Source organism: Podarcis melisellensis (assembly GCF_964234715.1).
Source record: "Podarcis melisellensis genome assembly, chromosome: 11".
Taxonomy (NCBI): Eukaryota; Metazoa; Chordata; class Lepidosauria; order Squamata; family Lacertidae; genus Podarcis; species Podarcis melisellensis.
In genome coordinates this window covers 19,930,964-19,955,878 of record NC_138543.1, presented here as the reverse complement: position 1 = coordinate 19,955,878, position 24,915 = coordinate 19,930,964, and the positions used below count along the sequence as shown (strand labels likewise).

At 41.9% G+C, this 24,915-nt stretch overlaps 1 protein-coding gene across 12 annotated transcripts; it reads left to right on the top strand.

Moving 5' to 3' along the window:
* The first annotated feature begins 1,821 nt into the window (after positions 1-1,821).
* Positions 1,822-19,936, top strand: ARL14EPL (ARF like GTPase 14 effector protein like). Of its 12 annotated transcripts, none has more exons than XM_081930794.1 (5): positions 3,226-3,689; positions 8,470-8,590; positions 14,685-14,729; positions 16,786-16,928; positions 18,823-19,936. In XM_081930794.1, exons 1-5 carry the CDS (start codon positions 3,646-3,648, stop codon positions 19,028-19,030), a joined length of 561 nt encoding a protein of 186 aa, XP_081786920.1. In that variant the 5' UTR covers positions 3,226-3,645; the 3' UTR covers positions 19,031-19,936. The 12 variants fall into 12 exon arrangements, with proteins under 12 accessions (XP_081786915.1, XP_081786920.1, XP_081786916.1 ...); XM_081930790.1 differs by lacking the exon at positions 3,226-3,689 and adding an exon at positions 3,738-3,914; XM_081930800.1 differs by lacking the exon at positions 3,226-3,689 and adding an exon at positions 4,447-4,830.
* Positions 19,937-24,915: the final 4,979 nt, after the last annotated feature.

The window sequence follows — 24,915 nt, the reverse complement described above, 5'->3', positions numbered from 1 at the left end:
TGCACTTTCTTTTTGCCATACAATATTTTTCTCATGCAGTCTACAGAATCACTGATTAAATCATGTCTCAGGTGCACTAACAATTTTAATTGGCAGAATCGGCGGCCCATTGTGTCCAATTACATTTGTGTATAGCAAACAAGCAGCATCGCTACCAAGAGACTATCTGTGGACCATTGTGTAATTCTACCATCATTTGAATTTCTGCTCTGTGCAACTCCAAATGGAATGCAGCGATAGGTTGCTTTTTGCAGTTTAATTATCAAATTAGGTAAGATATACATATATATATATGCACATAAAAATGCTGACTTGGTAGAAAATAATCTACGTATGTATCTGTTTGCATAACATTCAAATTTCAGTTCCAGCTTGTGGGGTGGGGGTGGGATGATTCTTCATATTCTGCAGAAAAGAACAGGTGGGAACTTGTGGTTTTCTCTCCTAAATTCTGAGCTGGCAAAGCTTATGCTATTGACATGGCAGTTCAAGATAAAATGTACAGTGGTCCTTTGATATGAGATACAGGCATTTTAACTTATTGAAAGTTTGATCTCTCTCTAATATGCCAAATGTGCCGGAAATCTGTGTCCACCTTTAAAAAAAATGACATGATTTTAGGTCAATGCAGCTAACTTCAGTAAATGATCAGTTACTGTCATTGCATTCATGACACTCAGAACATTTTCTGTGCATATTCACATTAAATGCTGCATTCTTCCCTCTCTGCTGCAAAAATAGAGAAAAGTTTTACATGGAAGAGTTAAATATAAAAAAAACCCTTTTCATTCTAGTACAAGTGCAGGTTTAATTTGTGGACTAATATGCTTCTTCCAAGTAACTAATTTTCTGTGAAATTTGTAAGCGAGGGAAAAACATTTACAGAGCAATGTTTCATCCTTCTGTTGTAGAAAGGTTTGGAAGAAGAAGCATTTCTGTTTCCCCCTGAATGATATGGTTTCGTTTTGAAGGCAGGAAAGCACATTATTAATGCAAGCTTCTGCACAATTCCTTTTAAACCAGCCCGGAATAAACTATCCAAATTTTTATATTTAATGGTTTATGAAAATAATATAATAAACTGAAATGGTGTCAGTCCAACTAACTTTTTCCAGATTAGCTTTTTTGTAAATGTGCATTTGGCAATGCGATATCATCTGGTAGCAGTTACCTCTGTTTGCAGTTGCTCTTTCCGAGAAAGGTTTTTGTATTACTGGCTCCTTCGCAGATTTAAATGCACAGCTGCAGTATCAGCGTAGCTTCCTCCTTCTTGTTTGTGGCTTGAGCAATTTTGTTTACAATAGGCTAAAGTATCTTCCTTCTGCTCCAGTGTCCGATTTCCTGGAACTATCTTGCAGTCCTCTTCCTCATTTTGTACTACTGGGTCAGCAAAAATCTTCAGTGATTATACATATAGCTGCCTTTAAAGGTAAAGGTACCCCTGACCGTTGGGTCCAGTTGCGGATGACTCTGGAGTTGTGTGGTCATCTCGCTCTATAGGCTGAGGGAGCTGGCATTTGTCCGCAGACAGATTCCGGGTTATGTGGCCAGCGTGACTAGGCCGCTTCTGGCAAACCAGAGCAGCGCATGGAAACGCCGTTTACCTTCCCTCCAGAGCGGCACCTATTTATCTACTTGCACTTTGACGTGCTTTCAAACTGCTAGGTTGGCAGGAGCTGGGACCTAGGAATGGGAGCTCAGCCCGTCACGGGGATTCAAACCACCGCCCTTCTGATCAGCAAGCCCTAGGCTCTGATTTAGACCACAGTGCCACCCGTGTCCCTTATAGCTGCCTTTAGATAATTTGACAGAAATACATCTTACCTTAATGAGGAAGTCCTGTGATCAAGTCACCTTGTGTGCCTGCAGAGTTCACTGTCTATGTCGACAAAAGAGCCCTGTTTTCCATCCTTATGGTTTCATCTGTACTTGGACCAGGTTGTCAAGGAGGGGGTCACCTTCCCAAGTCCTCCCTCCAAGCTTCCAATAACTCAAAGGTAGGGGATCGGGTTACGAGGCTTTACTGCAGTCTTCTCTGGCACCAGTTACAGACATCAAACAGCAGTCTTATCTACAGCCTGTACTCTCCTCCCCCCCCCCCCCCCCGCAGGTTGGCTCCAAGATTTATAGGGCAGCCCCATCACCTGCTCCCACTTTGGGGACTAATTATTAACACCTGCCTGAGGGGCCGCACCCAGCGATACTTTACAGAATCACTCCCAGGTCCGGATTTAGGTTTGATGAGGCCCTAAGCTACTGACGGTAATGGGGCCCTTTATATGTCCAGCTGTCCTTTGTCAACAACACATGGTTGCTGTTTTTTGTGTTGAATATATGCTATATGGTCATTTATGGACCTGATGGGTATCTAAAGCCATTTGCACATAACAAAATATGTATTTTATCAGAGTAATTGTTGAACTGAAATACAATTAAGAAGAAGTATATTAATAGTGACATTTTGGGGGGCCCCCAAGAGAGGGGCCCTAAGCTATAGCTTGTTTAGCTTATACGTAAATCCAGCACTGATCACCCCATGATACAGGTAGCTTTTCAGATAATGGACTCCTTTAAAGAGAGACATATGTTCCATGAAGTCAGACATATGACTATCCAAGAGAAGCATTAAGATTATACTGAAATCCTCATAAGTTTGAACTGTTTATGCTTGATTACCCAAATGAGTAGTATCCTTTTTCTGTTAAAATATGCAAACTGTGTATAAGTCATAGCAGAGGATATGCTGGGTAGACTTTTGAGAAATAAGGAAAGCTGGCCCAGGGCATTTTATGTGACAATGAAGATGTCATTTCTCCAACCACATTACATGTACAGAAGCTGACTGTATAGTTGATTCTTATTTCATCACTGGCAATGGGACAGCACCCTCCATTTTACCTGAAGCTGTGTGCCCATTACCCATCCTTTTTCTCAATTTGGATTGAAGTCAGTTTGCAGGAAAATGCATAAAACTCAGAGCAGGCAACTCTCATATTATGCAGGGGTTAGGTTCCAGCGATTGTGTGCAAAGCCACCATTGCATCTAGTAAAAAAACCATGGGGTCCAATGGTGGGTGGGATTGCCGTAATCATTTTCTCAAAAACCCACCCCCTTTCTATTTATTTTAATGCCAAGTGTGTAAAGCTGAATGTATACAAGTTAAATGCACTTAAGTTGCAAATTACTTGTATTTCCCAAGGAATGACAAGATGGATACAAGACAGATAGGGATTGCTGCAAACATGAAGTGTGCACTGCCTCTCATACCAGCAGTTGGAAGGCATAGGATGGCTATGTTATGGGAGGCAAGACCTCCCTTGGTGCCTTTTTGTCACCAATAAAAGACAACGGGCAGAAGGTCAAAAGAGCTTATTCAGTGCTGCAGCATAGAGGTGTGGCAGGATCTCTCCAAAAGGCCAGTCCCCGAATGCACAAAACCCAAAGCATTTATACTATCCTAGCAAGTGCATGCCCAATTTCTTCCTTTCTTGCCTTACTATTGACTCAGAACTTGCGTAGACAAAGCATGCTTAAGTCAGGGATTCTTTCGATTGGCTACAGGGCAGTTATTTCCTATCCCATCCTTATCTTAAGCTCAGGGGCAGACCAGGTGTGACCAGCCTTGCAGTTATCACTGTGGGGACATGATTATGCAGGCTCAGCAACCTGGCAGGCTGGGGAGAGCTGGGTACGTGATATGCTTGCTTCAGGGTTATGGGGCCCAGCTATCAGTTATGGAGCAAATGGGAATGTGCAGGCTACTTTAGGAAATGTATGCCAGGTTTTGTGGCATACAGAGCTCTGATCTTCCAAGAGAGAGCAATTGTCCAGGGGGCTCATGAGGAATGCCATAGGGGGCTGCTGCTGCTACTGCACCCTCACTGACGCCTGAGGCGATTGCCTTGCCCCAGTGGTAAGGCTGGCCCTGGAGGCAAGGATTTGTGTGTTAAAGTGGGTATTTGGGATGAGAGAAATGGTGGCTCTTTCTGAAGCTTGCATTGGGATTTATGGCGTGCTATGTGTCAAAATAATCATTGGCAATAATTTTTATGCTAACTTAAAAGCTGTGTGAAAACCTTGCAAGGTACCGGTATTTCATTTGTAAGTGGGATGGCAATTCAAACGAATGCTTCATAGTCTGTGTCAAAAAGAAACATATTTTTCATTCCTCGGGTGGCATGATACTGTCCTTGCACCTTCATAGAACGATACTGACACCTAATGGCATATTAGTTTAACTACATATTACATGTTGCTGTACAGGTTTTTTGTTTGTTTGTTTTTAAGGGAAAAAAATCATTTTGTTTGGCTTTTTTAAGTCCTGTTTCTTACTTCAAATCGACACAGGGCCTTTCGGTGTGACCAGTCAGACAGCCTCCAATTTCAGTTTTTACACTTTGTGAAATACTTTTCAGTGACCATTTTCAGTGACCACTGATGGAAATAACATTGCAATGAAGGGAGATGGCACAGCGGGCCTGTGTTATATGTGTGGCCTACATAGCAGATGTAAAGACAGCAGAACTCATATTTAAGATAAAGAGTAACACAGTGATGCCACTGCTTCTGGAATTGGCCCTACAGTGAGAAAGAGCGTGGTGGTCAACTTTAAATATCAGAATTTGGAGTACCATTTAAAAACAGCAAATTGTCAGTTACTTAGTTTTATATATATATATTTTACCACAGTTGAGAGCGCCATTTGGATTTTTTGTCTTAGGTGCCAGTGTTTTTGGCCTCATCACTGCAAATGGAGTTTGGTGTTTCCCTTTTAGGCATTATACAACAGGGAAGCACATGAGTTTCAGATAAAAATAAAACTTTTGCAGGTAAATGAAATGTGAGAGTTGGGTGTGTTGACTTTTTAAACTTCCAGCTTCCAAAAGCGAAGGGTGCTAAAAAGTTCTAACGCGAAGTCTCTCAGCCCCACTCACCTCACAGAGTGTTTGTTGTGGGGGAGGAAGGGAAAGGAGAATGTTAGCCGCTTTGAGATTCCTGAAGGGGAGTGAAAGGCGGGATATCAAATCCAAATCCAATTCAAAACATATTTGGGTTAAATTAATATAATTTAGTTTTGCTTGATAAGTAAAATGTGTGAGAAATTGCATAGAAGTTGTTAAAAAGCATGGCCAAGTATTTGCAGTTACATATTCTATATTATCTGACGTTTTCAGAAGGTAAAATTAAAATTCTTTGCTTTTCTGAAAGCAGTTCTTAGGAGACTCTTAATCTCAGGGCTATGTGTTCCAGCCCCATACTGATTCCTGCATTGTGGGGTTGGACCTCGTGGTCCTTTCCAATTCTGCAATTCTATGTTTCTGTGGTAATCTTAGATTTACTAAGCTAAATGTTGTCCAGTCACAAAAATAACAGCAGGTTTGAATTCTTCACACCCATATTTTAAAGATCCCTCACTGAAGAATTTTTTTTTGGGGGGGAATAAGTTTCACCCCTTAAAATGACACGCCGTGCTCAGAGCCACATTTAGGTTTGATGAGGCCCTAAGCTACTGAAGGTAATGGGGCCCTTTATATGTCCAGCTGTCCTTTGACAACAACAAATTGTTGCTGTTTTTTGTGTTGAATATATGCTATATGGTAATTTATGGACCTAATAGGTATCTAAAGCCATTTGCACATAACAAAATATGTATTTTATCAAAGTAATTGATATAGAAATGAGCAAACCAGTGATATTTTAGGGAGCAGGTTAGCAGGCGGGGCCCAATACGTTTACCATAGGAGCCTACACAACACAAAGCACTGTTGTTGTATGTAGGTTGTACTTTATTTGTTTTTTATCTTATATTTTGGAAATATCGTCAACTTTAAGGAAAGCTGTCTAAAGCTGTTTCGCCATTAAAAAGTCCCTGTAATTACCCCAAAATGCAAAACAAGCGAGGTCCCAACTAAAGAAGAATGGCAACAACTTTAGTTGACAGAACGTGCACACCTCGCAGACTTAATACACAGAATAAGAGAACAGGAAGAACATACATTTAAAGAAGATTGAATAAGGTTTATTGAATATATGGGAAATAATTGTGTACGGCTGAAACTGCTGGAAGCTTTAAGATAAATTCAACAGTGTAAACAAGTTTGGATGGATGCAATAATGGAATAGGTTTTTTTGTAAAATATGAAGGGGTTTATGATATGCAAAAGGAACCATGGAAAGAGAAGAAAGGAAGTAACTGGTATCTTAAGGATGTAAAATGAGTATTTTAAATTGTGAAACAGACAACTTAATAAAATTATATACAAAAAGAAATGGAAATATATAGTTAGAATGGATGGAAGAAGTCCCTGTAATTAACTGAGCTTTCTGACTATAAAGAGGAGGGAGAAGCCAGATACATTGTTCTATGAAGTGGGGTGGAATGAGAGGAAGAAGGGCTTATACACACAAGGAGAAGCAGCCATTAACAAATCCTGGAAGATTTCTGTTTTGGCGCAGAGCAACAGGGACAGGAAAGCACATTGGCCCGATTCCAGCTCCTGATTTATTCAGCTTATTTCCATGACCTCCATTCCTGATTGTTACAAAACTTGACCTGAAAGAAACCCTGTGTGTGCAATCTCCAAATATATATTTTATAATATATTCTTAGCCAAATATATATTTTATTTTATTCTAAGCCAAATTAGCTGCAGGTGTGAGAGCCTCTCTGAGGCTTCCTTGGGGGTCTCTCTCACCAACCCCCCACCCCCTTGAGAAGATTAGTATCTAGCATATATATAGTATCTAGATCTCCTCAAGGGATGGGGGCTTGGTGGGAGAGACCCCCAAGGCAGCCTCAGAGAGTCTCTCACGCCTGCAGCTAATTTGGCTAAGAATAAAAGCAGCCGCCATATCTCCTCATATTCTTTTTTTTAATCTCAGCTAGATTTCTGGTGCAATTCAGGCCGGGCTCCGCCTCCTTCCTGAGTCCTCAATGTTGGGTGGGGCTGATGGGAGTTGCAGTCCAATATAATTGGAGGGCTTCGGATTAGGGAGGACGGGCTCAGACTTACACATCAGGAGTAGAAACCAAAAGCTTATCCTTATTGCAGTACCCCAAAAACCTAGTGTCTTCCAGAAGTCGTCTTCTGCACGGGCCAGAGAGGTGGTGGGTGAGGCTGGAATTAGCACTGAGGATTGTTGGTGGCTTGGCTAGAAAGCCAAGCGAACATTTGTAGACCTTCGTAGTATACAGTGGTAGCTTGGGTTACAGATGCTTCAGGTTACAGACATTTCAGGTTACAGACTCTGCTAACCCAGAAATAGTACCTCGGGTTAAGAACTTTGCTTCAGGTTGAGAACAGAAGTCGTTCTCCGGTGGCGTGGAAGCAGCAGGAGGCCCCATTAGCTAAAGTGGTGCTTCAGGTTAAGAACAGTTTCAGGTTAAGAACAGACCTCCAGAACGAATTAAGTTCTTAACCTGAGGTACCACTGTACTGGCTTCGATAGCTCGGTAGTGGCGCCCGCCCTGTGGAACGCCCTCCCATCAGATGTCAAAGCGATAAACAACTACCTGACATTCAGAAGACATCTGAAGGCAGCCCTGTTCAGGGAAGTTTTTAATACGTGACATTTTAGTGTATTTTTCATCTTTGTTGGAAGCTGCCCAGAGTGGCTGGGGAAACCCAGCCAGATGGGCGGGGTACAAATAATAAATAATTATTCTTCTTCTTATTATTATTAATATACAGTGGTACCTCAGGTTACAGATGCTTCAGGTTACAGATGCTTCAAGTTACAGACTCCTCTAACCCAGAAATAGTACCTCGGGTTAAGAACTTTGCTTCAGGATGTGAACAGAAATCGTGCTCCGGCGGCGCAGCAGCAGCAAGAGGCCCCATTAGCTAAAGTGTTGCTTCAGGTTAAGTACAGTTTCAGGTTAAGAACAGACCTCCGGAACGAATTAAGTTCTTAACCCGAGGTACCACTGTATTTCTAATGTATACTTGTCACTGGCTTTCTGATAATTCTGTTAGTTTGTTTGCCCACAGCTGGCAGAGCTTTGTGACACGTTAAACGCTTACAAATGTATTATTACGGCATATGCATCTGATGTAGTTTCCTGTCGTAACAAATTTGTTAGGTTTCTTTTTTTAATGTGCCACGAGGCTGTTTTTTCATTCTTGCTGATAATGTTATTAGATTAAGTAGCCCTCAAATTGTCCTAATCTGCCGTTGTTGTTTTTTAACATTTTCGTTGTGCCTTCTGAAGCTTTAGAAGTACTCTTGCAGGAATTAACATGTGGAGATGAATTATATCCATGGGATTTTTGGGGCGGCCAGGGGAGTAATGTAAGAAAGAATGAATAATAAAAAATCTGGGTTCAGTTACTATGGGAGAGAAAGGGTTCTGTATCTAGGTTAATGTGCCCTATAAAATGTCTCGTTGCTGCCATCTTTGAAAATCTTTAGCTGCCTAAAGTCTGGCACATGCTTCACCTGTATACATTGTACACCTGCCATTTTAGGTTTTGCGTACCTTTGACAATGGAAGGTTCCTCAGAAGGAAATGGTCCAGCAGGAGAACAATCTGCGGCTGTGGGGCTGGTAGGAGCAATTAGCACTTGCACTAAAGAGCAAAAACAACAGGTAGGATATCTGAGTGCACACATGTTATTTATTTCTATCTTTCAAAAGGTGTCTTCTTTTCTAAATGACAGTATAGAAAATGAGATTTTAAGTTGATCCACGCTGTGGTTTTTATATTGTATTTTGTGTGTGTGTGTGAACTGCCCTGAGGATGAATGGTGGTATACAAATTTAGTAAATAACAATAAAATAAAAGTTTACATTTTCCAACCAGGGGGTTCCTCCCATTAGAAATCTGTCTGGAACCTTAGTATTGATACAAATGTATAACATGCCTAGATCTCTCTTGGGTTTGGACCCCTCAACCTAGCTATTTAGCAGCTCCAATATTCCTAAGTGCTGCAAGATGCCCATATTTTCAACCATCTTTCTACTGGCAAGGGTCCTTATGGGACAAAGGAAATGGAGGATAGACTTTATGCTGTCAATAAAGTGATGTGTACTTTTCTTCATCATCTTAATGGGAGGGGGATATATAGCTCAGAGACAATGTGTCACAGGTTTGGACAGTAAGTACTAGGCTGTTGATTATTTATTGCATTTATTTGAGTTGCATTTTGTAAAAGGGGCAACTAATAAGTTTGATTAATATGAATAATTAATAATAATAATAATAATGTTTTCCCATAGCAGGAATTCTCCGGATGGCTCACAAAGCAAAAACAATATTTAAAAACAGTATAAACACAAAAAACTATAACAAATTAATTTTTAAAAAAACCCTAAAGCACAATTCAAAACTCAGCTTAAGGCTGAGAGATTGAGATTATAAAGTGTTAATTAAAGAATAGATAACTCTTCACCTGGCGCTGGAAATTTCATGAAGATGGTGCCAAGTAGTCCTTTTTTTCTAAAAAAATGTTTAGGGGTATTCTCATTTTGACTCAAGAAAATGACCATTTTATTGTTCAAATTGGGAAAAATAAATACAGTAAATGGACAAAAGTACAAAGATTCACAAAATGTTTAGGGGTATGTGTACCCCTGTCCCCCCAGAAAAAAGCACTGGTGCCAGTTGAACCTCTCTGAGAAGGCTGCTTTGAAATTGGGATACCACCAATATCTTCTCCTGTTTCCAGTAGAATTTGGCATGGTGTTGGAGCCAATGCAGCTTGCCTGCTAGTACATCCTTGTTGCTACAATGACCAGGTTCACATGTTTAGGCAGCCTTGCTGCTGCCTCACCCCTCCCAGAAAGCCACAGCCATACGGGTGTCAGGTTAGGTAAGCAGTACTCCACTGACCACTACTGACCACCCCTCTTCCTGTCAGGAGCTCAGCCTACACTCGAGTAGGACCCTGGCAGAGACACATGTCTGACTGGCATGTTCCCTCCCTCCTGGTCGATCATTCGGGAGCTTCAAAAGCTTTCTTCTGCCCGAACATCACAGCGACCAATGTCAACCAACACCGGCACACTTAGGGATCCACAGAGTTTGCACATTTCGTGTGACAGACCTCAGCAACTCAGCATTTTGGCTAATCTACTTTATTTACATATAAACATACATGGAGCACTGCAACATGGCTCCCTCTCTCTCTAGCATCAGACAGCAAAGAGGGAAAAAACAAAGGACAATAGTCCCACTTCATGGAACACAAACATCCTGTCTCCGTCACTTCCCACCTGTGGAGTCAAAGCATATACCTTCCTGTGAAAGACAGAAATCCCATGACTGCAATCATGGAGCAGGAATTCTAACACTTCCTTCCACATGGGACAGGTTCACAGTTTTAGTGTTATGTACATGAGCTGGAAGAACTCCAAGCAAAGCTTTGGGTTCATGCCTCTCCCCCTCCTCCTCTTCCTGTGCTACCAGAAGGACTTTGCCAGAATGTTTAAGATTCACTTCCCCCTCATTTTGGCTTGCTGTTGTGTATGAACCAGAAGTTGAACTATTGTAGCTGTCACAAAGAGTTGGGGTCAAATGATAGAAAACTGAAATGTTTGTTTGACCTTTTGCTACACCCCAAGGCCCCAGTGTTCCTTCCTGCCTCCTTTCCTGAATGGACCATCAGAGATGACCTTCGTTTCATCCCAGCCAACGTCCGGATGCAGTTTAGGCCTCAGTTCATTTTACAGGCAAATATTTATAAATGTTCGGGGCCTTCAGTTGGAGTTACCTGGTGAGGCTCAATGCTATTCATCTGCTATGAGAGCAGCACAAAAGACTGGTAATTTTAGACTACACTATTTCTGAAGCACATAAGAAACATTCACTGCCTATGTCAGTAGTTAGAAGCAAGTTCAGAACTCAGAACAAACTTTTTTTTTGTAAGTTGGCTTCAATACCATGTTGTGTATAATTCGTTTATAAATCAAATTCGGAGATTTAAGCGCAGCTGGTGTGGTTTGATACAGTGGGATTCCAGTATCTCACCCCCTGTCCTGATCTTCAGCCTTTTAACCAAACTATGGTAAAGTTCTATGGCTCTATATGGTAGCAGTTAATAATCCATTTGGCTAATCTATTGTAGACTTAATTCTGTTTACTAAGGTGGGGCCTTTAGGTACACAGTTAAGTTTGTTTTGTGACCCCCCAGGATGTGGCAGGATACAGGGAAGGGTAAGAACTCTGTAAATGACCTCGGAGTATGTCACAACCACAAGATCATCAGTTTCAAAACAATATACTTCACACCATGAGTTTATTTGCCTATTACATTTATATACCACCTCCATTCCGAGATAATCAAGATGGCATGTGTAGTTCTCCCAGTCCCCACATTATCTTCCCAACAGCCCTGTGAGGTAGCTTAGGCTGAGATACTGCCACTGACCCAAGGTCACCCAACTTCACTGCTTTCCACACCCTAGTCCACAACTCTAACCACTCTGCCACAGTGTTGTTTTAACTGGGTCACTTTGTAGTTCCACAAGTACCCAAACCAAGAAATTTATGGAGGGACTGATTCAGCAACTAAAACATTCTCTGTCTTAGGGTGAAAATATATAGCCGCTCTAGGGTGGGCTAGCGTCATCATGTGTTTATGTTGACATGTGCATAGAATCCAGTTTTACATATGCTGTTGCTTAGACAAAAAGTGGATTAGTCAGGGATGTGTGATGCAGCAAATGGTTTGGTTGGGGTCATATAATAGGTTGTATTGTGCATAGGTACCGTCACTGGGCAGACTGCTATCCTTTGCACACAACACACATAGAGTTATAGCTAGTTTATTCTTCTCTGAATTGGTGTATTAGCTGCTTTTACTTTATCTGCTTTCTTATATATTGTAGCAGTTTTCTACCAGTGGTTGTTTTCCATTCTGCTTCCCTGAGAAGCAGAAATAAATACTCAGCTACATGGTGCAATGGCCCATCTGACTTTTTTTTTTGGCAATACAGCGAATGCTTGTCAAAAGAACCTATCCATATGTGTGTATCAATGTTGTCAGCAATGAGGGTGTGGCAATGCAAACCACATGGATAGCAGTAGCAATCTAAAACAGCAGTTAAACTTGCCAAAATATACCATTCGTCTGATAACAAATGTTGGAAATGTAAAGAAAATGAAGGAACATTCTTCCACCTCTGGTGGACTTGCCCTAAAGTGAAGGCCTTCTGGGAAATGATATATAATGAGTTGAAAAAGGTGTTTAAGTATACCTTTACCAAGAAACCAGAGGCCTTTCTTTTGGGCATTGTCGACCAGAAGGTGTTAAAGAAAGATAGAACATTTTTCATGTACGCAACAACAGCAGCAAGGATACTACTCGCTAAGAACTGGAAAACTCAAGATCTACCCACACTGGAAGAATGGCAGATGCAACTGATGGACTATATGCAACTGGCGGAGATGACTGGCAGAATCCGAGACCTGGGAGAAGAAAGGATTGAAGAAGATTGGAAGAAATTCAAGACCTACCTGCAGAAATATTGTGACTTAGTGGAATGTTAAGAAGGATGCTTGGTTATAAATAATTGGCCATCATTAAAATAGATTAAGAATTGAGGATAAGAGAGATTAAGAGAAACAATTAGTAGGAGAATTATTTTACGGTATTTAAGCATGTGGTTATAGATTTGGAAATAAGATGATAATTTGCTTGACAAAATTTATTAAAGATGTAAATGGGAGCGGGAGACGTGAGGAAGCTCAAGAATATTATGAAACTTTGTTAAAACAAAGCAATAATGTTTATTATTATTGTATTTTCTTTCTAAAAACCTTAATAAATATTTATAAAAAATAAAAAAAAACAGCAGTGGGAAACCTCCAGCTGTGAGGCATCCCAGTTTGACCTACAAGTGTGTTTTGCCACCCTCTCCTGCCTTACTCATGAAGTTATATGTGGTTGCCTAAAAAAACTATGCTTTGTGGGATGTAATCCATTGGAGCTTTCCTTGTTTCCCTAGAGTGGATACAGGCAGGGAGGTGTTACTCCAGCCAGAATAACTTCCTGTTCCCCTAGTCTGTAGTGTCCTCCCCCTGCATGTGACCAAAAAGATGGGCATGACCCTGGCTGACTCCACAAAAGAGCCAAGTCACGCAGCCATCTTTCCCTTGATGCCATGCTGCTCTCTATTTTGTTCTCCTGATGCTGTTCTCTTACTGTATTTTGCTGTCTGCTGGCTCTCAGCCAGCAGCACACGGGCTCAATCCCCATGTGGGATTAACTCGCAATTTGCTATGTAATTATAAGCTAAAGCCTGCCTTCAGGGATCATACTGTGAGCTGAATGTGAGTAAACTTATTGCTACTTTTAAGGAAAGGCTCTTGTGTCTTTATTCTTTTAAGAGGGGGGAAAAGGGGACACCAGGAATAATGCATCTGGGCAAGCCAGATTGGATTGCTTAACTAAAGAGATTCAAATGAATCTGCAAACTAGCTTCCTGCTGTATTGCAGGGAATCTGCTCTGCTACATGACTCACTGGCGTGAGTGAAGGAAGGATAATGTTTAATCAATATATCCTCTCCCACTATCCTTAACATTTCCACATCCTTGTACCTGTATCAAAACTTCATGCATCAGTGATATCTTCTGGTGACCACCCACACAGGTGCCTGATGGCATTGTGATGTCACGTGACAGACAGGTGAGGGGTCCCACCCACCTATCAAATGCACTTGATAGGGGGAGATAAGGATCTGGCCCAGATCCTGACATAAAGTTCCAGACACAAAGAAAACAGTCACATATTACAAATATACAACATAGGTTAATGCTTTAGCATCTGCATCCTCAATCAGCTTTTGCATCCTCAATCAGCTCTGAAAAGTTTGTGTGTGATAGAGAGGGTAGGGATGTATCCAGTACAGCTTAGCATGTGAAGGCTGCTTTAAATCCTTCCATGTGGCAGCTGTTGTTACATGGAGAGCTGCTTGCCCATGGTGATTCATCTCACAGATTAGGCAGGTTTGGCCATGTAACCACAGATGTTGGAAGAGGGAGGTTAGCAGTTCCCTGGTGGAACTTGCTGGGACTTTATGGTGAGCCACGACGAACAACTCGTCATGTCATGTCACAACAGTTTCCACATGGAAGGATTTAAGGCGTTCAGCTCTAAGCTGATATTAGGAAAAGGTAACAGCCCGAGAGCGATTTAGTCAAACACAGGCAGGTGATATATTTTTAGCCACATAGGCACATCATTGCACAGTTGATCAAGCATAAGTCTATCTAATTCAGCAGACTGCATGTGTTTGGCATTTTCTCCTTCAGTGTTGCTCCTTATCATTTCGCTTTCATTGTGCAAGCCTTTTATTAGAACAGATGCTTGTTTTTTTCTGCAATTCAATCATTTGACTTGTCCCTCCTTCCCCCTCACCTTTTCGAACAACTAAATTAATACAGTAGTCAACTACTGACTTAGATATTTAAAAATAAATAAATAAAAGCACGACCTCATTCTTAGCTCCCGTTTGAATTTGTGCACAAATTTACTAGCTTACTTGTATTTTATTATGTATCAAAATTCAACCCTTTCTTGCTTCTGAAAATAAAACGGCCACCCTGAAATACTTTCCCTAGCTATTAATGTGTTGGCTTTTGGTTTATTCATTTTTTTTCAGTACTTTGCTGTAGCACCTCTGCCTATTTTATTGTTTTTGCATCAGTGATTCTTTCTGTGCCTTTTCCTTGCCTTCAGATTCTTGAGTTGCCAGGCGAAGGGGATCAGTGGAAAAAGAAGACGGTAAGAGTTTGGAGGGAGGCAACTACCTAGCAGAGAGTAGCAGAGTTCAAGCATTTCCAGGACGGGGTATAAATAATATATTATTATTACTGTAGCTTCTGAGCTGAAGCCCTTGGTGTTTGAAGAAAGTAATATGACCTTTTCAGGCTGAAGATGCATTTCCTCCCAGTCAGAGATATCCTCTGAATCCATGGCCTTTCCCCCTGTAGATAAAGTGTCAGGGCCCTTGGTCATGACACCTGTACATTTTGAGTCGTTGTCTTGGCACCTAGGCAAACTGAGGGTCTCTTAGACATCACAAAATTAGCCTAAGTGAGCAACTCAACTATCATGCCTGCCTAGCAGCTTCCTTACTAGTGCTAATAAAGGTAAAGGTAAAGGACCCCTGACAGTTAAGTCCAGCTGCATACTGGGGCTGCGGCACTCATCTCGCTTTACAGGCCAAGGGAGCCGGTTTTTGTCTGCAGACAGCTTCCAGGTCATGTGGCCAGCATAACTAAGTTGCTTCTGGTGCAACAGAACACCAAATCCAGAGAAGTGCACTGAAACACTGTTTACCTTCCCACTGGAGTGGTACCTACTTGCACCTTTTGGCATGCTTTCAAACTGCTAGGTTGTCAGGAGCTGGGACTGAGCAACGGAAGCTCACCCCATTGCGGGTATTTGAACCGCCAACCTTCTGATTGGCAAGCCCAAGAGGCTCAGTGGTGCTGCCCTGTGTTTTCTTTGTTGTCATTTAAGCTTGATCTGGTTCACAAGTAATGGTGAGCTATAATCAGGGGGAAAAAACTATGAGGAGTGTGCTGCTGTGTTCTACTCAATCAGCATCTCTGGGACAAACAAACCACAAGGCTTGCCTTAGTGTTATATGTGAAGAGCATTTGAGGTTTGTTTCTCTCTCAGTAAACCACAAATGGATTCAGAGGTTTGTTCTTGGCTTACCAGTTAGTGGTTTGCACGTAATGTTTGTTGCAAGGCAGAGTGGGTACGGGTGCTTCTGCACATTGCTTGTTCATTCACTGTAAACCGTGATTTGTTTCTGATGATGACTTACTGTTGACACCCATAAGTGTTGGTTTATCATGATTTTGTTCACCATTTCCAGCAGCAGTTAGTGCAGCTGCCTGTCTGGCCAGGACAGGTTGGCTGGTATTGCACCTAGTTTCTCCTTTGTGCATTGGCTATCTCCCCACCCCTGTGTTTGCCATCTGCTCTCTCTGCTAAATTATGACAAGATGAGAGGAGGGGAATTTATAATTCATAATTTATAAAATTGCATGTGCCCTACAGCTGATGCCATCATGGTAAAAATAATCCTCCCCCTTGAGCATGCAGAAATGGTGAGCAAGAGAGGGAAAGAGAGTGATGGATGATTGAACCAATCCTTTCTCCTGCATTGCAACAGAAATCAGTTGGCTGCCTTTTGCCATCCTGATCTCGTCTGCATTGTGATGGTCGACTATCCTTCCCTCCCTCCCTTCATGCACCCAGCAATCCACCACTGCGATTCATGAAGCAATAAAGTGGATTCAGCAAAGCAGACAGGTTCTGGGAATGGCTGGAGCACCTCTTCTGTTGTCCCCTCATCCTGAAGTGCAGGCACTGGCTACAAGGGAGACAGAGGGCCTTTTTGGGGGTGGCTCCTCTGTTGTGGCTTTCCTGATGTGCACAATGAGTTTTTGGGATAGGCATTGCTTTATGGCTTTGTGTTGGTCTGGCATTTAGTGTGAGCTCGTATCATCATTGTTACATTTCAAATGTGGTTTTATTTAACTTATTGTGCATCATCTGGAGGATCTGTATTCTGAGACAACTAAGAATATAGATAATAAATAAATAAGCGTGAGTGATAATGAAGCGGCCAGGTCTATGTAGGTGTGGGTGTCAAACTTCAAACGGGGAAGGTAAGAATGTGAATGCCTTCCCTGTTCAAAATCATGTAACAACCCCCAGAATCCTTTAAGTTTGGGTCTGGCTTGAAATGGGTCCGCCCTGTGCTACTGCCTGATTTAGAGTATTTTATCACTGTAACTCAGAACCGCTCATTTTCTCTTAGCAACAAATAGAGCGTCAGCTGAAATGCCTGGCATTTCAAAATCCGGGACCGCTTCTAGCGGACTTCAACCCTGAAACCCGAGAGCAGCAGAAGAAAGCTTGCCTGTCGATGATAAACCAGGATTGTTTTAACAATACAAAGAAGTAAGTAACATGCGGCATCTTATTCTATATTTTAAATTGGGAGTAATTACAGACCATCATAATAATTACCATAAGATCATAAGGCTGGGTCCTGATGTTCATAATTTAAGACAGCAGTACGATGCAAACTGTCTTTTAAGCCCCACCGGTTTCTCTGGAATTTGCTTTCTGAGTAAAAAGGCACAGAATTGGTAGTTGATTAACATTCATTAGGCAGACAAGGGAAAAATCAGAAGTGGGGCCCAATGGTAACATCCATCTTCTCTTGTTCTCCATGCTCCAACATAGACTGTATCCTTTTTAGTAGCCCCAGTAGGCAGGTGTTCATCTGGAGTAGAACCACAGTTGATCATAAATATTACCTGCTCATCTGAGGGCAGAGCTGATTTTTCTATCTGCCGAGGCTGCATTCTCTTTAAAAAACAAGAGAAAAGTCCATAAAAGAAACTGCCATAAGTTATCATGCCATCCTTAGGGTCACTGCACTCAACTGGTTTAGAATTTTTCCAGTTATAATGGTAAAATAGTAACGGACAGCTTACATCTTTATGGAGACTACAGTGGTACCTTGGTTCTCGAATTTAATTTATTCCAGGAGTCGGTTCTACTCCCGAAATGGTTTGAAAACCAAGGTGCAGCTTCTGATTGTGCTGCAGGAGCCTCACTCAGTTGGAAGCTGTGGAAGCCATGTTGGACATTCGGCTTCTGAAAAACGTTTGCAAACAGAAACTCTGACTTCCGGGTTTGTAGCATCTGGGAGCCAATTTATTTGGGAACCAAGCCATTCGACTACCAAGGTACCACTGTACTTGAGTGCAGCAAAACTTTCTCCTTCCCCTTCTTCTTCACATGATTTATTTAGTACAGTATAACAAACTCCGTGGAAAATGTCCAGGATTTGGAGAAATGGGCCATCAATATGCTGATGGTACCCTGTTTTTGCATCTGAATCAGAAGCAAATAGCGGCTTTGAACTGACTCTTAGAGACACTAATAAATTGCATGAGGAGGACAAAAAATAGTCTGAATCCCACGAAAACTAGAATTGATGGTGGTTGTGAATTCTGCTGATAAGGAAGCAGGATAGGCTTATTGATAGTGATCATCAAGATCAGAATCCAGGACACCTCTAATTTATTTTAAATATGCTGTTTGCAAGACAGTACAGGAATGCAATTCCCTATCTCTAGTTAGTTTGGATTGTAATTAATCATGCTGGCCAGTCTTTGTGGCTAATGTTCCTGGCTGTCCCCTGCAGAACACTCCACTGAACCCTAGTTTGTTGATATGTGTGCCCATTTGTTAGGTAAGTTGTGCAACTGATCAGATTTCTGATATTTAGGGTCCTTTGTTAACTGCACAAATGACAGCTGTTCCTATATGGCTACAGCACTTAACTGCATAACTTAGCATGAACATCTAGGTTACCTGTGGAAAATCTTCCAGGGCACAGCAGTTCTTAGCAAACATCTTCCCAAAACAACCCCCAACTCATCCTTCCAAGTTGGACTTAGATAATATGACCTCAAGTTAAGGTCTGAGAATCAAAACTGTTTTTTCAGTACAGCAGTACCTCGGTTTTCGAGCATCTCGGAAGCCGAATGTTTTGGTTTTCGAACACCAAAAACCAGGAAGTAATTGCTTCTGTTTTCAAACTTTTCTCAATTTTCTCCATTGACGTTGGCGGACTTTGGAGACTGCTCATTGTGCCTCGGTTGTTGAACGTTTGGGAAGTCGAATGGTCTTCCGGAACGGATTACTTTCGACAACTGAGGTACACTGTATATTGCAGGAGTATCAGGAGAAAGTATGGAGGCGCCCCCGCCGGCTTTCCCACTTTTATTTGCTTCGTACTCTGAAAACCAATGGCGATTCCATGTTTTCTCTTTTACAGACCTGTAAAGAAATATGACAAACACGGCCGGCTGCTTTCCAGCAAAGCGGATTTGTGTGACTGCCTGGAGAAGAACTGCTTGGGCTGCTTCTACCCCTGCCCTAAATGCAACTCCACCAAGTGTGGGGCAGAGTGTCGCTGCAACCGGAAGTGGGTTTACGATCAGATTCAAATAGAGGCCGGGCCGGTTATCAGATTTCCGTTTTGAACGGCTATTTACCTGACCACTGTTGTTGTGAAACAGAGGCTGGACTTATTTATTTATTTATTTAAGAATAGAGAGGGGTGTTATTCCTCCTGTTAGAGGAACAAAATGCCTGACGGGCAAAGACGGGTAGCAGAGTTGTCAAGGTGTGACATGCAGACCATAATATTGAGTGTGGAAGAGAGCGGAGCTTAACACTTTCACCACCCACCACATATCTGCTCCAAATCACTCCCCAAGCAGTCTTTTCCGCCTGTGGGGGCCAAAATACATGCACAGCCACATTTTGAACACTAGGTGTGTGGAGCTGGAAAAGGGCAGATGAAAAAGTTCAAGCATTTTCTCATATCTTTTTGTTCACGTTTGCTCTGAGCCAGGCGTTGGTTCATAATATGTTGCCTAGCCTCTGAGTTTCTTCAATTTAAACAAGTTAGGAGTTGGAATTGGCTACTAGGAAGTTTATTTAATCTTTCTCATCTGTTAAGGCTGGGGGGGGGGGGATTTGAACATTTTCATTGGACAGATCCAGCTGCCTTGGGAATAAACCAATTCAAAGCCAGCAGAAGCAAATTAAAGAAAAAGCAGGCCTCCCCTCTTTAAAAGCTCATTATTTCTTGACTGCATCTATACATGCCTCATATAGATTATTGTACCCTGTTATTGCTCAGGTGAAAAGACTGTGCCCTCCTGAAAACCACACTGCAAAGTGACTCTTGCAAACAGAAGGAAGAAAAGGGGAACCAAGGAATTCAAGATTAATGAAAGCCTCTTCTTGTTCCCCAACGGGCTGCTGCACAACTCGAAAATTGATTCCTTCTGTGTTTATCATCTGTGCAGAACGAGGGGCTATCAAAGCAAATGTTTAAGTCCTTGAGCAAAGTTGCAGAAAATAAAGCTGGATCTAAATAATGTCAAGCATACAGTTTTTATTGGTACGAAGACCCGGGTTCTAAATGTATTTAAGGAATTCATAGTTTAAAAGTTACGTTCTCAACCATTTTACACTAGTCTGCCTGTAATGTACATAAAAAATGGACGTTTGTATTCATAAAAGGAAGCATGCAGGTGATTTTTGTTAAAAGTGTCATTTCCAACTTTGAGTCCGTTGCCCCCCTTCCTTAAATGAGTTGCTTACTCTTAAGATACTATGGTTATAACAAACTGAAATGGATAACAAGTCAAGGCTTCTTGACTGGAAAAAAAAATCAGCGACATAGAGGTTAGTGAAAGGAAATGGGCATGTATGCTGGTAATATAGTGGTGTATATGAAGAGGTTATCAATGATATACCATAGTGGCTAAAATCACAATGAAAACTTACGGTAATTAGAATTTTGAGGGAGCCCCACCTTTCGCAGCGAAGAGAACCGCTGACACGTTTAATTGTTATTCTATTTAACCAAGGTTTCTGCAGTGTTTGCTTCTCTTTGCAGTTTACTAATGCAGTTATGCAATAGCTGCACACTTAAATTGTTAATGTAAATTAAAACTTAAAGAACTTTGGGCTAAATCCCATGTGAAATCCTGTGAGAGTTGATTGGTTCACCCCTCCCCGCAATGACTCTTTGCTTGGTTGTAGTTTTCTTTTGACTCCAATTGACCTCCACAAAATTGGCTAGGTGGCCTTGACCCCTTTTTCTTATTTCAGAGAAAAATAGAGCCATTACACTTTCTATTGGGAGGCTTGGTTGTTCACTTTCATTTTTCCCTCATCGGCTTTTAATGTGAGACAGGCAGCCATGGGAAATCACTTCTGATATGCCAACTTGGCCAGGTTTTCAGCTGGTGCTGTTTGGTATAGCTCCAACACAAGTCAATGTTTTGCTTAAAAGTGTGTCTAAAACTGAATTTTTAAAAATAGTCAAAGAAACCTAGTTTCAATAAATGAAGGCTTGCAAAACTCCATAACTGAGATTGCAACTTTACTAAGGCGTCAATGGAAGCGTTGAATCAACAGTTCACTTCTTACTTCAGTACCTTAAATTACTGTAATGTACCCACAAGTCCCTTCAATGTCACACAAAACAATGTTTTGGGAAGTGCCCAAGTCACACTTCTGTGTTTGTAGTAGATTTGCAATTTTAAATTTTGTTATACTTGTATCCGGTACAAATTGTAGGGTTTGCTGCATAGCACACTATGCATATGGGCTTCCCCTTTGCAGACATGCATGACCAAAGACCAATCTCAATCTCAATCCTTTATTGGCCTATAGATAAAATTCTGAAAGGTTCAGTACAATAAGACTACTCAGCAAAATCTGCACCTAACAATTCAACAGATGTATACTGTAGTGTCCAGATCAAGTGAAGTAATACTGCCACTCTATTCTCCCTTAGTCAGACCATACCTGGAATACGGTGTCCAATTCTGGGCACCACAATTTAAGAAGGATATTAGACAAGCTGGAATGTGTGCAGAGGAGGGCAACCAAGACGATCAAGGGTCTGGAAGCCAAGCCTTATGAGGACTGGTTCAGGGAGTTGGATATGTTTAGCCTGGAAAAGAGAAGACTGTGAAGAGATATGATAGCCATCTTCAAATATCTCAAGGGTTGTCACATGGAAGATGCAGCAAGCTTGTTTTCTCCTGCTATGGAGGATAGGACTCAAACCAATGGCTTTAAGTTACAAGAAAGGAGATTCCGACTAAACATCAGGAAGAACTTTCTGACAGCAAGAGGTGTTCGACAGTGGAAAGGTCTCCCTCGGGAGGTTGTGGACTCTTCTTCCTTGGAGGATTTTAAGCAGAGGTTGGCTGGCCATCTGTCATGGATGCTTGAGCTGAGATTCCTGCTTTTCAGGGGGTTGGACTAGATGACCGATGGGTCCCTTCCAATTCTATGATTCTAAGTGAATCAGGTGGCTAATGAAAAAAGACCTCAGTGGCAAAACCCTAGTTATGGAATATCCTTCCCAGTAATGTATGTTCCCTGCACCACCTTTATGTTTTTTTCAGCACCAGTTGAATAATTTTTTGTTCACTCAGGCTTTAAACACCTTGTTGTCTTACAATCTGGGCTTCTAAAGTTAGTAGTTTTTATATCTGTGTTCTTAATAGTTTTATTTCTTCCTCTTCTAGAAAGCACTGTTTTTGTGCTGCTTTTCTCTGTTTATATTTTTAAAAATAGCATTATTGTGTTATGAATAGCATTATTGTGTTAAAATAGTATTATTGTATTAAAAACAAAAAAGCAGAGAACTTAACTTAAAAGGCAGCCAGATATCCTTCACAAATGGTTGCTCTTTGACTCCAAAACTCTAGTGTGGAGTTTGGATTGTGCTCAGCTACACACTACAACTTAAGTTTTGTATCAGTTGCAAGATTGCAGAGACCCAGAAAGAAAGTATCTGGATCATATCTTGAAATGTTTGCCGAGGCTTTGTTCCAAGTTTAACTGATTTTGAGACTGGCGGTCCTCAATCAGATCTACTTGGGCTTGGAAATATTGCTTATGTTCAGTTTTGTATTTGTTAGGTAATGCTATTGAAAAACAAAGAGAGCCTGGAAAGCGGTTGTGATTTGTGAATTTTCTGGCATAGTTATGCTCTTAACAGGCCAAGGCTGGTGAACATTAACTATGAAGCTCTCCCCTTAGCAGACGCTGATCGGTACGAGTGGTTGAACAGGCCAGACTCATTTTCCATCAAGTTATTAAGTGGGACCAGCTGGCATTTTGCCCAAAATACATCAGAATCACTCTTTGAAACCCAAAGGGGTGGCTTAATGGTCAAAACCTGGGATTGAAACTACTAGACTTTCTGGAGCCATAGGTCTCCCTGAGATGACAGCTCATCTTTTTAAAAACAGTGCAGATATGTTATCATGTAATATTCTACCCAGGAATCTTTCAGGGATTGTACTTTTAGGGCCAGAATTGTTCTGCTATCATTATGATGCAAGTACCACAGTGCCTTAGGAGTATGTTACAGGGGCCTATTATATTATGTTCAAGTTACATAAGAGGGCCAGTTAAGTCAAGAGATCCCTCCAGCTGTTTATTGCCCATATTTGTTTCCCTCTGTAAACTCTGGGTTATTTTAAAATAATGCTAAATAAAATGCAGATACCACTCCTTTCTGTACTCACATATGCACAATGTCCCTTAAATGTGGTGTGCAGACCCAGGAAGGGGCCATAGTGGTGCAAACGCAGAAACAGTATTATGCACCCGAAATAAGAAACTAGGAAGGCACCTGTTGATAGATGGGCAGGTAGAAAAACTTCAAGGGAGGAATGAAATAACACTGAAGCAAGCCAGTTCAACATGCAATTATTGAGTATGTTTTCATAATTCAATAGTTTTGAAAATACATCTGATGAATGTTTAATCTGATGAATGCCTAAAGGTAAAGGGACCCCTCACCATTAGGCCCAGTCGTGGCCAACTCTGGGGTTGCGGCGCTCATCTCACTAAGCCACTTCTGGCGAACCAGAGCAGCGCACGGAAACACCGTTTACCTTCCCTCCGGAGCGGTACCTATTTAACTACTTGCACTTTGACGTGCTTTTGAACTGCTAGGTTGGCAGGAGCTGGGACTGAGCAACGGGAGCTCACCCCGTCGCGGGGATTCGAACTGCCGACCTTCTGATCGGCAAGTCCTAGGCTCTGTGGTTTAATCCACAGTGCCACCCGTGTCCCTTGATGAATGCCTAGGACCCTCGTAACTATGGGACCACCTCTCCTGGTATGTCCCACGGAGGACCTTACGGTCTTCAAACAAAAACATCTTGGAGGTCCCAGGCTACAGAGAGGTTAGGCTGGCCTCAACCAGAGCCAGGGCTTTTTCGGCTGTGGCCCCGATCTGGTGGAACACTCTGTCACAAGAGACTAGGGCCCTGCAGGACTTGACATCTTTCCGCAGGGCCTGCAAGACAGAGCTGTTCCACCAGGCCTTTGGCCAAGGCACAGTCTGACCCACTCCTTTGGTAATCCTCACAGAACTCTAGCCCAATGGTTGCCATTAATCTGATTTGAACTGATTTTATAATGAAATGATTTTATAATGTTGTATCATTTTGCTGTTTTAGCCGCTCTGAGCCCGGCTTTGGCTGGGGAGGGCGGGATATAAATTCTTCTTCTTCTTCTTCTTCTTCTTCTTCTTCTTCTTCTTCTTCTTCTTCTTCTTCATGATGAAGATGAACAATATCTGTATGGATAAAGGCTTCTGAAATTGAATAGTGCCCTCTTGAAATGACCGTGTTGTAAGATCTGGATTCCCTCCGTGCAGACTGAAGGTGCAAATAGGTGAATAAACCATATTTCTTAAAGCTACGGCAGACCCTGCCGTGTCTCAGTTCTCCAAAGGAATACAGATCCTAGGAACCTTCTTTTCTCTTGCAGAGAGTAAAGCTGGCAACTTTTATAACAACCACCACCTATGTGTTGTACCCAGTGCTTTTTTTGGGGGGGGGGCAAACACACAGGGGTACACACACCCTAAACATTTTGTGAATCTAAGTTTGGCCACATTGAGGGGCAGTATTTCAATGTGAGTAGGAAAATGAGAGCACCCCTGGACATATTTTAATATATAAAAGCACTTGTTGTACCTACTGAGAAGTTCCATTAGAAAAGCAATTGTACCAAAAGGAATTATTGTGAAAATAAGAAATATTTCAAGGGGGGCCCCGCCACATTTTGTCCCCGCTCAGGGCACCGTGTCCCCCAAATCCGCCCCTGCTGGGTATTATTATTCCTAAACAGTGACCCATTGGCGTAAAGTGATCTGGCATACGCGAGCTAAGAACTGCGCCGCCTGGCGGACAGAGAAGGAGACGCTCCGCTCTCCGTCCCGCTTTGCGAAAGCATCTCCGACGCTAAACCTCAGTCCTGTGGGTTGAAGTCGAAAGGCGGAGCTAGCTCGAAGCAGCCTGAGCCGGGATTG